The following is a 15,829-nucleotide window of genomic DNA, read 5'->3' as shown; positions in this document are numbered from 1 at the left end:
TGGATGGGTTGTGGGCCCCAGGGCAAGTGAGTCAGCGTGGATTATCTTAGATCTCTCCAGTGGGGACCCTGGAAGAGTGAACAAATATATTACCAGAGAGACAGCTTAAATTATCACTGGATTCCTCACAGCTGAGCGAGGAGTAAGCCATAGCTAGAATAGAGCTGCACTAGCCCTAGTCAAGAGATCTAAAGATTAAAGATCTCCAGGGACTGGGGACAGTGTCTCTGAAGAACTTAAAATAGTGCCTGTGAAAGGAAGAGCCAACTTTCAACGTTTATCAAGTCCAAAGAGCACCAACCTCCAGTCGGCAATAGTGTCAACCAAATAAAACCTTTCCTGCCCTGTGTTCTGTCCTCTATTTGGAGGCACGGAGCCCAGACCTTCAAATCCAGAGAGGTTAGAAACCCCAGTTAGAGGGCCGAGGAAGGAGAGGCAAGAGCCCAGAGCAGGATTAAGAGAGAAGATGCCAGCCTTTCCCCGTCTCCAGGACTTTTATTTTTTTAATTCTAAACATTTTCCTCCCATCTCTTTTCTTGTTTCAGATCACCCAAACCCCACCCTCTCCCACATCCTCTAATAACTAGTTATCTCTTCCTTTATTTGGTGAGATGCCTCACCGTTCCTCTGGTGTCCCATCTCCAATATGCCCCGTTGAAATGAGTCAAAACAAAGCAAAAACTAACAGTGTCGGGCTGGGGATGGTCTCTGGTGACCTGAAACGACGGGGCGAGGCCAGGCCTGAACCTGGCTGTGGGCAGGCGCCGTGCCTGGCTGGGCACTCCCTCCGCGGGGACCCCACGGCCTGGCGCAGCCCTCGCCGGGGCCGCCGGGCCGCCAGGGGGCGCGCGCCGGGCGCCCGAGCCCGCTGGACCCGCCCCGCGGCGCGGCTGCCGGCGCCATGGGCAGCGCCTCGTCGCTCGTGGGCCCCGCGGGCGGGGAGGTGATCGAGGACGCGTACGGGGCGGGCGGCGGCGAGGCCTGCGAGATCCCGGTGGAGGTGCCGCCCAAGGCCCGCCTGCTGCGCGGCTCGCCGCGCCGGGCGGGGCCGGGGGCCGGGGGCGCGGCGGCGGCGCCGGGGGCGCTCTGCCGCGGGCCGGGCGGCGGCGGGCTGCTGGGGGCCAGCTTCAAGTCCACCGGCTCGTCGGTGCCCGAGCTCGAGTACGCGGCGGCCGAGCTGGAGCGGCTGCGGAAGGAGTACGAGATCTTCCGGGTCAGCAAGAACCAGGAGCTGCTGTGCAGCGGCCGCCGCGAGGCCAAGCTGGACACGGAGAACAGGCGGCTGCGGGCCGAGCTGCAGGTGACGCGGGCGCGGCGGGCAGGCCCGGGGCGGGGCGGGCGCCCGGCTCCTGCGACGCGCGGCGCGGACAGCGGGCGCCCGCCCCGCCCTGTGACTTTCAGGGCCTTGTCCTATCCGGGTCTACACTGACCCCTTACTGGCCCACCCCCGCCTTTCTCTATAATCGAAAATGAATCTCTGATTCATTCATTCAGACTCCTTGGAAGAGTCAACACGATAGTGACCCGAAGCTGCAAATGCCAATCGCAGGAAGGTCCCAGAAGCGCACGCCCACACACTCACACAAGGCGCACACGCGCACAAAACACTTTTAAGTAACTCAATAAACTCCTTCCTAGGAGTTTTACGCACCAAAATGTGTCTACCTCAAAGGTGAGGCTCCTCACCTGTTGGCTCTCTGAAAAGTTCCCTACCTCCTGAGTAATAATGGTCTTGAATTTTTTGGAAGCTAATGAAATCCCCTACTTTTTACCATCTTACATAGTGTGCTTGAAAACTTTTCGAAGATGTAATCAAATTCTCTTAATCCTGAAAAAAAAAGCAACTCAAAAAACAATTATTGCGTGCCCTCCGTGTAGCAGGTCCATTGTAATTCCTCAGGAGGTTGTATAAAGCCAGAGGTTTGTGCCATCGGTTTTGGAGCCCTCTGAGACTGCCTGTCTGGTTTGCTTACTCTAAACTGCTACTGGAGACCCTTGGGCAGCCCAAGAGTAACTGGGCTCATCACTGCAGGAGCAGACTAAATAGCACAACTGACTCTTCCGAAAGAGGGTAGCCTTCAGAGAGGTGTTCTTCTAGTTAGGTGTTCTACTTTTTTCCTCCCTCATTAATTCTATGTAGTTAGCACTGTTACGTGGAAGGACATGCTTATCAGCAGTTCACCTGTTTCGTTTTATTCTTTCTATTAGTTTTCCTATAGGGCAGTCTTTTTATTTTAAAAAAAAAAGATATTTAGATTACATAAATGTGACATAAAAATATAGGGATTCCCATATGCCCCGCTCCCCACACCACCCACATTTACCCACATTAACAACATCCTTCATTAGTATGCTGCATTCATTGCAATTGATTTGGAGCATTGCCACCATGTGTGGATTATAGTTTACGTTGTAGTTTACACTCTCTCCCACTCACTTCTGTAGGTTACGGCAAGATATACAATGGCCTTTATCTGTTGTTGCAGTGTCATTCAGGATAATTCCCAAGTCCCGAAAATGCCCCCATATTACACCTGTTTTCCCTCTCCCTCCCCTCAAAACCTGCAGTGTCCACAGTCTCCACATTAATTATATAATTTCTTCCATTGCTAGAATCACAATAGATCTATACTAGAATACCAGTAAGTCCACTCTAGTCCATAGTTCATTCCCCAATCCTGAGGATTCTAGTATGGTGATACAGGCAGTCTTGATGAACTTGTATGTAAAAATGAACTTACGCATTTCAGATATCTGAACTCACGTGTCCAAGCCACTGATATAAAGAAGGGTCACTGCACATTGGAGGTGACCTTTGAGGTGGCAAGTAGAAAGGAAGGCTGGGCCAAGCAGAGCAGAGTGCAGGTGACAAGTGTCACAGTTCCCGATCACACCTTTTGCTAATCTTCATTCTTTTTTTTTTTAAATCCCATTGGCTTCTTTCTCACATATCTAAGCATTCAAAAAAAGCTTTCATATTTATTCATCTTAATTTATTTAAACCGATACTGGAGACCTGCAGTGTAGCAGGCATAGTGAAGCGCTCTGGGGATAGCAGGATGAGTAAGGCATGGTGCCAAGGAGCGCATGGTCTTACAGAATTAATGTTATCTCTAGTTGAGCCATACAAATTGTAATGGTCTTACAGAATTAATTATGTCTCAAGTTAAACCTTACAAACTGTAATTTTTCTTCTCTGAAAAATGGGGAAACTGAGGTGTAGGAAAGTATTTCAAAGAAAAAGTGTTCATTTTTACTGAAAGCTTAATCTTGACATGTCTTTTTTATAGTTCAAGCATGTTTGCTTTTTTACTTTGCCTGTTTTAATAAAATGGCAATATGCATTTGTTGATAACTGGTAAATTTGTAACTAGATTGGTTAAAACTCTAAGATGTATTTAATATATATGAAAAATAGTGTAAAACCAAGGAGGAATACTGTTTTTATTAGAAAATAGCAAGGTATATTTTTCTAGGCACTTCAAAAAACATATCAGAAGATACTGCGGGAAAAGGAAAGTGCTTTAGAAGCAAAATACCAAGCAATGGAGAGAGCAGCTACATTTGAACATGATAGAGATAAAGTTAAAAGGCAATTCAAGGTAAATTCCTTATATTTTTTACTTCCAAAGTAACAGGGGATAAAAAAGTATGCTAAAAATGTTCATAGCATACTGTGAAGATTATAGAGGTAATTCATGTAAGATTCATGAAAGGAACTCACATAAAGTACTCATTTTTGAGTTGGAAATGGCAAACTTGAGAGAGTTCCAAGGAAAAGGTGTAAATGTGAACATTTTAATAGAGATTTGGAATAAAAGAAGTTTTTCTGTATTGGGGGGAGGCATTTGGAAATGTTCAGAGGGGTTTTCATGGGGGTGACTCTACTGGCATTTACTGGGAGGGAACAATTTGCTAAACACTGGGCAGTGATCAAGACAGCCTCCCACCTCGGGCGCACGACCTGCCTGAACTCCTGTGGGTTCCAGTTCTGAAACAGTAACTCACAGGAACTGGGATTATTCATCTTACAAAAGAGGAGTTTGAGGACCAGATGAATATGTTTCATGAATGAAAGATTTTTCCCTTAAAAGTTGATGACATACATTTTGATTATGAAAAAAGAAGATTTCAAAATCAAAATTATCCTCTTAAAGATTTTTAGAGAAACCAAGGAAAATGAAATTCAGGACTTACTGAGAGCCAAACGAGAGTTGGAGAGCAAACTTCAGAGGCTTCAGGCTCAGGGAATCCACGTATTTGATCCCGGAGAGTCTGATTCAGATGACAACTGTACAGATGTTACTGGTAAACTTATTTCCTATTTATGATAGTTTGAGCTTTCAGAATAGCTGTGATGGTACCGTAGAGCCAACTCTGACTCCTGCTATACTCCTTTTACTTAGCCAGGTGAGATTTTTTCCACTGCTGTTACAGTGGAGCTCCTCTCCCCCCCTCCCTCCTCTCTCTCTCTCTTTTCAGCTCCCTCTTTCAGTCCCAGATGGTGTGGCAGCTCTTCTCCACAGAGTCCATGAAGTCTTCAGGAGCCAAGGTTCCGTCTGTCTGTCTTGGTGCTCTGCCAACCTTTTAACCTATAGTTTTTCTCTCTGGTCTGAGCTGCTCCAGGCATCTGCCTCTTAAACACCTTGCTTTCCCCGAAGCTTCAACCTGGGAGATACACAGAGCACTTCTGCTCAAATCCCATTGACCGGAGCTAATCCTAGGAGGATTGCCAAGTCTAACTGTTAGCTGGGCAGCTATTGTCCAACTAAGATTTGGGGTTCCATTACTAGAGAAAAGAGGGGAGAATGAATATTGAAGGACAGTTAAGTCTCTCTGTCACTTAATTTTTCTACATAATGATGCATCCTTTGCAACTATCATTTAGTTTATCAGTATATTTCATTGAATGGTTTCCAGTGCAGTTTAGTGGAGTATTAAAAATGTTTTTATTTTATAATTCTGTATATACAATATATTTTTTTCTGAAATAAAGCCTGAAATTATGGAATGAAAAGTTTCATTGTATCCCCCAAAATCTTAATAAGGTATGAGTGATACTGAGACAAGAAGATGATTTTACTTCAATGCAGTGAAAAATGCAGGCATTCTCCCATTTATAAAGAACTGCAATTATATCCTTACAAAGTAAATGCATTTTGGAATGAAATATGGCAACTGATATCTCCCTTTTAATTTGCATTTTAGCACCATTGCAATCTGACCAGTGTGCTGGACTTTTATTACTAACTTTTGAAGAAAAAAGAGAATTATTTCTTACTGGCCTGATATTACTGGCCCGCATTAGTCTGTGAGACCTTTTCAAAATTGATTTGTATACTGTTGCAGAATTTTTGCATTGTTGTTATCTCAGATCTCTTGGTTTTTTTTTTCCCCTTCTTGTTGTTTCTTCTTCATACTTTGATTTAAATAAGAAATTCAAATATCTTTAAATAGTAATCTTAATTTTGCCAGAGATTTAGCTCAAATAACAGCTAACTTATAGTCACATATGCTATGTAAATATTCTGGCAAATATAATTAAAAATATCATCAGCATGCTCACAAGTAGCTACTGATTCAGACATCAATTTTGTTGAGCTGGAAGGTTAAAAAGGATGTACTCCTTGCCACCAAGAGCCTATATCCTAATAAATTACTAATCTTAATAACTAATGTGCTAAAAACAATTTATCTTTGTAGTTCTTTCCTTCACATTTTACATTAATACCTAAACTGTCCAGTTAGAAATGGTTTTTCGAATTTTTTTTGTGGGGGTATTTTTATCTCCTCTCTGTTATTATAATGCCATTTTTATTGTATGTTTTCTTGGTTCTTTTCATTGTTCTTTTTTTAATCACCACTTTGATTTTGAGATGATAACTAGAATTATGTTAACTAGTACCTTAGAACTTTGCCAATAGTGAGTGGCAGAGTACTTTCAAAATCATTCAAGTTTGGATATTTGTTACATCGGTAATAGTCTAGTATTTTTAAAATTAGGATCCCGTTCATTATGTGTGGTAACGTTTTGAACGTTCAGTGATTTGGTTTTCTCAAGATGACATCTCTTGCCTTCTCAGCGGCCGGCACACAGTGTGAGTGCTGGGCTGGGGGAGCCCTGGGAAGTGCGGCCTCCGTGGGGAGCATGCTCCAGCTCCAGCAGTCCTTCAGAGGCCCCGAGTTCGCCCACAGTTCTGTAGACGTGGACGGGCCCTTTGCAAACGTCAGCAGAGGTAAGGACACATGCCGTTCCCAGTGACCTCAGCTGGTGGCCGAGCAGGTGCTGCAGTCTTGTTCTGGGAGGACCACCCTCAGCAGAGCATGAGTTTTGTGTTCCGAGTGCCTTCCCTTGACAAACATGCCCTGGCTGGGTGACGACCGGGGTGATGAGCTGTGCAGTTCACATCTGCATCAGACAGTGCTGCAGCCAACCTGGACGGCCAGGGGCAGCACCTGAGCTCTGGGCAGAATTCTCAGGTGTTCAGGTTGAGCAGCAAGAGCATACCAAACAGGAGTTTCTCGTCCTTCCCTGTGCTTCTCTGAAGGCGTTGGGTGGTAGAACAGCTGAAGGAGCTGACATAAAAAGCCGTGTTAGGTAGTACTCTTAGTCGAGAGTGTATCTAGGCAGGATTGCGGGAAGATGGCGATGCAGTGACAGGCAGAGCCAAATGCTGTCACAAAACAATGGGGAAAAGGTCAAAAGCTGTCTGGGGACCTGCTTTGGGGGTCAACAGATCAGGACAGTGCTGCATCACTCCCAGGAGGGTGAGGGACAGAGAGAGTAAGACGCCAGAGGACAAAGGGGGTTCCCAAGCCCCATGGTGACTCCCCACCCCCAAGGGACAACAGCCCTGGCTCAGTGCGGCCAGCTGAGAGGGGAACAGATATCTTCCTCTCTGTCGGCTATTTCAAGGGAAAAGGGAGGGGAGGTCTGGGTGCATCTATCAGTGAGTTAGGCCAGCAGAGCCCACTTGGGATCTCTGATCTGGAGATTCAACACAGGAACCCAGGGAAGCCTAACCTGAAGCACCTCCATGGAAAGGGGCTCTGACTCGCGCCATCTGCTGGCTGGTTCTGCACAGACAAAAACTGTTTGTGTTCTTTGTATCCAGCCCCTGGGAGAAAATCTGCGCCCAGTAGTGAGTCCCTGGCCCAATTTTGAAAACTAAATCTGGGCAATTTTAAAGATTGAGAATAAGTTGAACTAAATATTGAAGAAGAGCTGTGGGAAAAAAACAATAAACAAGAGAGAGAAATTGGCCATTAGAGTAAATTCACTAACATAATCAGATGCCTAGACATCAGCAAAAAAACTACAAGCCATAATAGGAAACAGGAAAAGAGGGCCCAGCCAAGAGAAAAAAACAAATATCCTGAAGAGATACCGGATTTAAGACAATCAATGATAAACACACAGCTCTCCTAAATCAATGTAAAGTATTGAAAGAAAACATGTCTAAAGAGATAAAGAATGTTAAGACACTGGGTGAGCATAAAAAACATTTTGAAAGTCTGCAAAGAAAAGTAACACCTTATGGGAATAGATGAGATTAAAAATACATTAGAGGGGGAAGCAAATGTGGCTCAATGGATAGAGCTTCCGCCTACCATATGGGAGGTCTAGGGTTTGCTACCCAGGGTCTCCTGGCCCACGTGGTGAGCTGTCCCACACCGAGTGCTGCTGCACGCAAAGAGTGCCGCCCCATGCAGGGGTGTCCCCCGCGTAGGGGAGTCCCACACACAAGGAGTGCACCCTGCAAGGAGAGCCGCCCCACACAGGAGTGCAGCCCGCCCAGGAGTGGTGCCACCCACATGGAGAGCTGATGCAGCCAGATGACGCAAAAAAAAAAAAAAAAAAAAAAAAAAGGAGGAGAGACAATAGGAAACCCAACGAACTAGGGAGCTAAGGAGGCACAAGAATGATCACCTCTCTCCCACTCCAGAAGGCATGGGTCCCTGGAGCCGCCTAATGAGAATACAACAGACATAGAAGAACACACAGCGAATGGACACAGCTGAAAATGGAGGGGGGGGGGGAGGAGGAAGAGGGAGAAATTTTAAAATATATTAGAGATAACGTAAGAGCAGATTTTAATTGCTCGAAGGCAGAATTAGTGACTTTGAAGATGGAATGTCTGAACTAGAAAAGACAACAGAAAGCCAAAGTATGGAAAAAATGGAAAAGAGCTTCAGGGAATTGAATGCTTCAGGGAATTGAATGACAACACAAAACACACAAACATTCACATTATTGGTGTCCCAGAAGGAGGAGAATGGAAAAGGGACAGAAAGAATCTTTGAGAAAATGTCTGAAAACTTCCCATCCTTTATGAAGGACATAAACATAAATATCACTATCCAAGAAGGACAATGCACCCCAAACAAAATAAATCCAAATAGACCTACCCCAAGACACCTAGTATTCAGAATGACAAATATCAGAGATAAAGAGAGGATTTTGAAAGCAGCAAGAGAAAAGCATCACATACAAGGGAACCTCAATAAGATTAAATGCAGACCTCTCATCAGAAACCATGGAGAAGAGAAGAAAGTGGTGTGATGTATTTAAGGTACTGAAAGAGAAAAACTGCCAGCTAAGAATTCTGTATCCGGCAAAGCTGTCCTTTAAAAATGAGGGTGAGTTCAGAGTCTTCACAGACAAACAAAAGCTGATGGTTTATGTTACAAAAGACCAGAATTACAAGAGATACTAAAGAGGGTGTTGGAGCTTGAGAGGAAAAAACAAGGTCAAGACATTTGGAGAAGCTGTGGAAATGAAGATTGTTAGAAAGGGTAAACTAAAGGTGTGGGATGTCATACCATAGAATGGTATGACAACAGAGAGCCGAAGGACAAAATGGATGAAGTAAGTAATGCCTTCTTTACTGTTATAACACTGAATGTTAATGGATTGAACTCCCCAATCAGAAGTCACAGACTGATAGAATGGATAAAAAAATTACACGAGCTGTCTATATATTGTCTACAAGAGACCCACCCAGACATAAGAACACAATCAGGTTAAAAGTGAAATGTTGAAAAAAGTTATTCCATGAAATAGTAACCAAAAAAGAGCTGAAGTAGATCAGATAAATGTAAAATAACAATATTATAGTATAAACAATGATTATTCATCGCAACTGGCAAATTGTTCCTATCATCAGTATTCTGAATTTTCTTCATATAAAATAAACACTTGCTTTTTACTAAGGAGGACTGGAGAAGAGATATATTTTTGGATACTTCATTTTTCTTTAACCCTTTCTTATTCATACTCTTTAATTAAAATAATCCATCTGGGTCAATAATGATTTAGCCTGACTACTGTTGAGCAAGGTTTTGAGTTTTTCTGCCTTATGAAATTATGTACTGGCAACTTGTGATCTGCTGTAATTCCTTCCTATAAGATATGAAAAATTCCCAAATAGGAATTTGATTATCTAGAAAGAATGGCCTAAGTGGAAATTAATAACTAAACTGATATTTATCATTCTTAGAGATTAGAGTTATAAAAATTAGATTTATGTTACAATTTCTATCATATTTGAATTATTATTTACATTTATCAAAGTATGTAGCTATGCTGTCTTTTTTTTTTTTGTAATTGATTATATCTAACCTGGACTTGCAAGCTCTTTTAAAATTTGTAATTTCTTTCCAGCTACTTTTCTATTTTATAATTTTATAATAAAGGATTTTCAAACAGCAAAAAAAAAAAAAAAAGAATAAGGAGTGGATGTAGCTGAAGTGGTTGACTGCCTGCTTCCTGTGCATGAGGTCCACCAGGTTCAAGCCCCAGTACCTCCTAAAAACAAAATAAACAAACAAATGAAAAAAACACAAAAACTCTTACTGGGGGATGGATGTAGCTCAGTGTTTGAGCACCTGCTTCCCACATACGAGATCCTGGGTTCAATCCAAAAGAATATTTATATTAGTTTTATGTAATCTGGTGCCATAGTAGCTCTAGAATCTGTTCAGAATTTCAGTAATACTGCAGACCTAAGAAGGTATAAGAAACTCCACTCTTTATTTCTTAAAATTATAAATTTACTCATCTCTAGCCAAATAAAAGTTGTTTTATTACTTAGGCCTTTTGAATTAGCCAAGTACATCTTAAATTCTCATTATAATTAAACAGCATGTGGTTACTTTCATTTTATGCCATTCTTGGGCTCTTCTTTTTGACTCCATGCATTTCAAGAATAAGTAGATAAAACCTTAGGCCAGCCCGGGAGCGTGGACTCCCTTCAAACTGCAAACTAATGGGCGCTCTGAGGCCAAACAGTTCAGGTGTTTGCCTGGACTCACAGGTGCCCCAGGAAAGACCACTGGTGACATTCCTTGCTTCAAGTCCCAGGATAGAATTTGAGGCTAGAGAACGAATTGACTTCTAACACGTTATTCTAGAAGCCACGTCAGTATTAACACATGCGATCAGATTCCATTCTAGGATGCCCCATTGTGGTTTTGTCAGGCATTTTAAGAATCGTTTAATGTCTTCTCAAAGTGTTTTCTGGTATTATTTACACAAACTTATGAGAAACGCTGTTTTCAGATGACTGGGATATTGCTGCAGCCAGTTTATTACAAGTTACTCCCTTGTTTTCACCTTCTCTGTGGAGCAACACTGTCAGATGTTTCCTCATTTATACAGACGAAACCCAGCCTGACATGGATCTTTTCCTTAAGGTGAGGATACTTTAAAATTCTCTATTCACTGATTTAGAATACAAGTCAATATTATATCCTGTTTGTGATACTACTACATCTAAGCCAAGTAGTTTACTACCTACTAGATGATATTCTTAGAAGTATCTTAGGCTTTTAAGAGAAAATCTTCTTTAGTATTATTAGTACATTCAAAGAAGGATAGATGGTGCGAATCAAGGTTGTTTTTAGGATTTAGTTTTTTTTTGTAACTTTCTGGGAGTTAAGGAGCTAAGATGGAAGAAGAAGGGTCTAAATAGTTATAGATAGTTTTGAATATCAAATTCAGGTGTTGAAATGTTACGCTTTTTGAATTCTTCTTATCCCTTTTTTCTAATGTTTAAGAATGCTATTGATAGTGCCTGCTTTAGTTAGTAACTTCCAGCTCTATCCTTGAATCTGTTTCCTTATCCAAATTTAATCTTTATCTTGGTTTTTAATGTTTCAAGGCAGCCATTGGAGTTATTCTATGGCAGCGGATGGCCAATTATAGTCTGTGGGCCAAATTTGACCTGCTGCCTGTTATTGTATGGCTCAGAGCTAAGACTGGGTTTTAGATTATTCAATGGCTAGAAAAGAATCAAAAGAGGAAGAATATTTTGTGATATGAAATTCAAGTTTTGGTGTAAATAAATAAAGTTTTTTTGGAACACTACCTTGTTCATTGCTCTATATATTGTCGATGACTGCTTTACAATACAATGACAGAGTAAATTATAGAATAGTGAATGAACCCCCAAAACCCCTCTACAAACAGCCAACTTGTTAAGCTATTATATTATTATTTTTGTAAAAGTATTTACCATCTATCTGACCCTTTATAGAAACTGTCTGCTGACCACTATTCTAAGTGAATTAAAAATAATTGTGTATTGTGTCATATACCTGCTATATTAACATCTTCCAGATACTGATTAATAAATTCCTTTAGATTTCCTTTATGATATTACTCAATTTTGGTAAAATGATAAAAATACTTCAAAGCCTAAAGCTTCTACCCACTAATTTAATATATGTTGGTCTCAAGGACATTTTGAGGTAATTACTAATTTCTTGCCTAATATTCATCATTACTTGGAGACCAACATATTTTGGATTTATATCTGTCTAGATTTGTGTTCTAATATATCATGATAAATGGTCTTTACTATATAGATCTAGGTATTTATGTTTTTCACACTGTGTAAATAGTAAAACAAATTGTTAATAGTAATGAAAACAGTAATTAACAAATACCAAAGCAAAATAGCCTAATACCTTCTCTCATTGTTTTAGTTTGTATTATGAAACATTTTTTGAGCTAGAAAACTGCCAAGTTATTAAACTATTATTAACTTTGTTTTATAGAAAAGCTTGCCTTTTTTATTCAAACTTTTCTTTAAAATGTGATTGTGGTTTTTTAAAATTTTAAATGAAAAATATCCAACAATAACCTGTTGTAAAGCGTGTGTTTTTATTTTAAGTAGTGTGAAGTTCACTAGATCTTTAGTTAAATAATTACGCTGTTACATATTTTAATTTGTTTTTAGGACTATTCACCTAAACTTAGAAGAATGTGTGAGACAATGGGATATTTTTTCCATGCTGTGTACTTTCCAATAGATACTGCAACTCAGTATCTCACTGTAAGAAAATGGGAAATTGAGAAGAGTTCATTAGTTATTTTATTTATTCATTTAACTTTACCCAGGTAAGGTGAAAAAAGCTATAATACATTACTAGAGTTAAGCTTGTCAATAGAATTGAGATTGCCAAATGAACTTCAAAGATAAGTTTTAATTGCATTTTATAACCCAAAAGAATCTGATATTCAGTAAATTCTATGACTGTTTTACACTTAAATAAAAATAATAAAAAGCTTTATGCTGCTAGATTTGTTTAATAGGTCATATGATCAACGTCAAGATCATTTTATTCAAGGGTTGGCAAATTAGGGAATGGAGGCCAAATATAACCAGTTGCCTGTTTTTGTATAAAGTTTTTTTGGAATACAGCCATGCTTATTCATTTATGTATTTCCTGGGGCTGTGTTTATACTACAGTAGCAGAGTTGAGTAGTTCTGAGTAAAACCATTTGACCCACAAAGCCTACAATGTTTATCATCTGACCCTTCACAGAAGATTTAAGTGACCCTGATTTCAATGACCAATATTAACTTTCATTTTTGTCTTTCTTTGGATGCAGATTGAGAGGCAGTTGAACTTTGTGTGGTTACATGTGTACTTGAATACTTGTATAGGTGTTGAATCATACTGTAAAATGTCCTGAGGCACTTACTGCTCAAACCCAGTAAACTGGAGGGTCCCTTATAATGTGAATATAATCACACCAAAGAATGTCTCAAATACAATTTTTTGTTTTTACGAATTAGATACATAACTAAAGGACAAAATGGGTCTAATCAGTGGTTGATTTTTCTTCCTGGGTTTGTTGCCTGATTGGATTTAATCTTTCCAAACATTTTCCTTTATTGCAGATCAACTCTGATATGAACTGTGTATGCAAGTATGTGGGGCTCTAAACTTGACCAGACACGCTTGCATATAACCCATCACTGATGCTTTTGACTCTGTCTAGAATCATAGGAGAAATCTCTTAGAGTGAAGTATAGGAGCTAAGTAACTACTAAGTGCGCAGGTTCACTTGGAGTGCTCTTACCTTGTAGACGAGAAGTCTTCTCCCTTTGAATGGCAGTACAAAGGCTCGACGCAGACTGGTTTTCTTCAGTGCATCATCTATCTTTCTCAAGGGAAAAGGGTTCACTCTTGGGAAGCCTTCAGTGCCCAAAGGATAATCATACCACCTTGTAGAACTTCTTAGGCCCTATCCTTGGTTCCATTCCATTCTTTTTAGCCAGTGTCTTTATGGAACTTAGTTAAGCAGGAGCTCTTTACTATGACCGAACTGTCGTCATTACTGGTCAGCCTCAAAGTTTTAGTTCCTGGCCAGTCTCACAAAGTGGCATCTCCTCTAGCACCCCCACTCTACAAATTGCTCTAGTTAGGCCACTTTCTGACTGAGTCCCAAAGGACAAATTGCCACCCTCGCAGCTGACCTGTCATACTCTCTAGCTTCAGAAATAATCGGATCATGACCAATTTGTTTCATCTGTATCCCCATCTACTTCCCTCCCTCCAAATTATTTAAACCATATCCCCAATGACCTATCGTTTCCTCTTCAGTCCCACATGTCAGTTTTGTGGGAAGTGGTTTTGAGTTAGGAACATGTACCTGAACAGAAGGTCCACTCTTTGGTCACAGACTTTGCTTCTAAAGAAGTAACAAATGAACCTTTGAAATTCTAATTTTCTGTTCTGTAGAACATGGTCAAGATTATTTTAATATGTAAAATGTCTATGATTTGGATAGATTGGCTTGGCAAAGAAATATATAACAATATTGTTTTCTTCTATTTTTTATTTAGGGCTGGTACTTCAGTTTATCATACAGATTCACAACCATGTAATAGTTCTCTCCCCTATACACACACACTAATTTTCCTCTTGAGACAAACTTTCACTTAGAAAGGGGAATTAGTTCCAGTTTGCCTTATAGTGCAGAAAACTTCAGTATATTATTCTAAGATTTTTCTAGAATTTAAATAGGAGTAGCACAAAATGTAGTTATGTTACCCTCTAGCAAAGTTTAAAAAATTATTTTACCTTTACCTCAGTCAGGAGTTTTAACCTCCCACAGTTATCTTCTAACCTCCCGCATTTGTCCCCTATCATGTATTTGGGGTGTAAGGATTTGGGTCATTCCTTGGATGAGAAAAGGCTAATGGACTAGAGAAGAGAAAAACCTTGAATCCTTCAGGCTGATAATTATATTAACTTGGAAATCATGTATTATAAATGGAATTATGTTTTCCATTTATTTGCAAGGTCTCATGGGTCTAGTACATTATTTTTAAGTCATGTTTAACAATATGAAATTTTTTTTAGGTTTAAAAGTAAAACAAAGTTACATATGCTTTAAATTTTAAATGAATGCACAATGAATGTACCTCCTCTCATTGCCTGCTAATAAATGTGTTGTATTTTAATATCAAAAGGGAACAGAGGTATAAAAACATCCATTTTTGAAAACTTTGATTGTTCTTCAATGGGGCGTTTGCTGACTGTTATTCATTGTAGTAAAATCCCATTATTGGCACTAAGGTTGATTGACTAATGGTTTGCTGCCACAGTGCAATGTAGCACAAGAAATGCCAATTTCCAATCTAGCCTTTTATTGGAAGACTGTGAAGAAGCTTTTCTGAAAAACCCTGAAGGAAAACCACGGTTAATTTATCATCGTTTGGAGGATGGGAAAGTTAGTTCCAACTCTGTCCAGCAATTGATTGATCAAGTTTCTAACCTGAACAAGACCAACAAAGTCAAGGTAAAATTCAGAGAGTTTCCATTTTTAATCTTATATGTGAAAATTGATCATAGAAATATCAAGAATAGTGGGACTTTTAACAAAGACAAGGAAATTAGGTAAGGATATTTTCATGTAAATTGATATTTGCTTCCATGTCTTTAGGGAACTAAGAATGAATCAGCTCATTCATTCATTCATTCATTCAACAAATGTATTGAGTGCCTACTATGTGCCAGGCACTGTTTTGGTACTTGGGATACCAAATAAAATTGTAGACCTTTCTATTTCAGTGAGGAGAGACAGATAATAAACAAGTTTAATAAATAAGCAAAATATGTATTATGTTAAAAGGTGACAAGTGCTGTAGAAAAATGATTGTAAAAATATAGGCAGGTCCCTACCTCACACCATATTACAAAAATCAACTCAAAATGGATCACGGGCTTGGGAACAGGTGTAGCTCAGTGGTTGAATGCCTACTTTACACGTAATGAGGCCCTAATCCCCATTACTCCTTTAAAAAAAAAAAAGGATCAGGGACCTGTATGTAAGAGCCAGAAGTATCAGGCTCCTTGAAAAAAACGTAGGAAAGCATCTTCAGGACTTTGTGTTTAGCAGTGATTTCTTAGACTTTATACCCAAAGCAGAAGCAACAAAAGAAAAAATAGTTAAGTGGGATGGTTTGTTTCTCCCTTGCTGCTCTCAGAATTTTCTCTTTATCTCTGATGTTTGATCTTCTGAGTAATATGT

At 40.0% G+C, this 15,829-nt stretch overlaps 1 protein-coding gene across 1 annotated transcript in view; it reads left to right on the top strand.

Annotated features, from left to right (window-relative positions):
- Positions 1 to 901: 901 nt before the first annotated feature.
- The window catches only part of LOC101411864 (nephrocystin-3), a 43,340-nt gene continuing 28,412 nt past the window's right edge, over positions 902 to 15,829 (top strand). The window contains exons 1-7 of the mRNA XM_058294961.2: positions 902 to 1,300; positions 3,477 to 3,602; positions 4,158 to 4,308; positions 6,084 to 6,236; positions 10,562 to 10,695; positions 12,243 to 12,403; positions 14,941 to 15,097. Coding sequence (XP_058150944.1) covers positions 902 to 1,300; positions 3,477 to 3,602; positions 4,158 to 4,308; positions 6,084 to 6,236; positions 10,562 to 10,695; positions 12,243 to 12,403; positions 14,941 to 15,097 — 1,281 coding nt within the window. The remainder of the gene's footprint in view (positions 1,301 to 3,476; positions 3,603 to 4,157; positions 4,309 to 6,083; positions 6,237 to 10,561; positions 10,696 to 12,242; positions 12,404 to 14,940; positions 15,098 to 15,829) is intronic.

The sequence above is a fragment of the Dasypus novemcinctus genome, chromosome 4 (genome assembly GCF_030445035.2).
Source record: "Dasypus novemcinctus isolate mDasNov1 chromosome 4, mDasNov1.1.hap2, whole genome shotgun sequence".
NCBI classification, from domain to species: Eukaryota; Metazoa; Chordata; class Mammalia; order Cingulata; family Dasypodidae; genus Dasypus; species Dasypus novemcinctus.
Note: the sequence above shows the minus strand (reverse complement) of the source record. Positions and strands in the feature narration are given on the sequence as shown.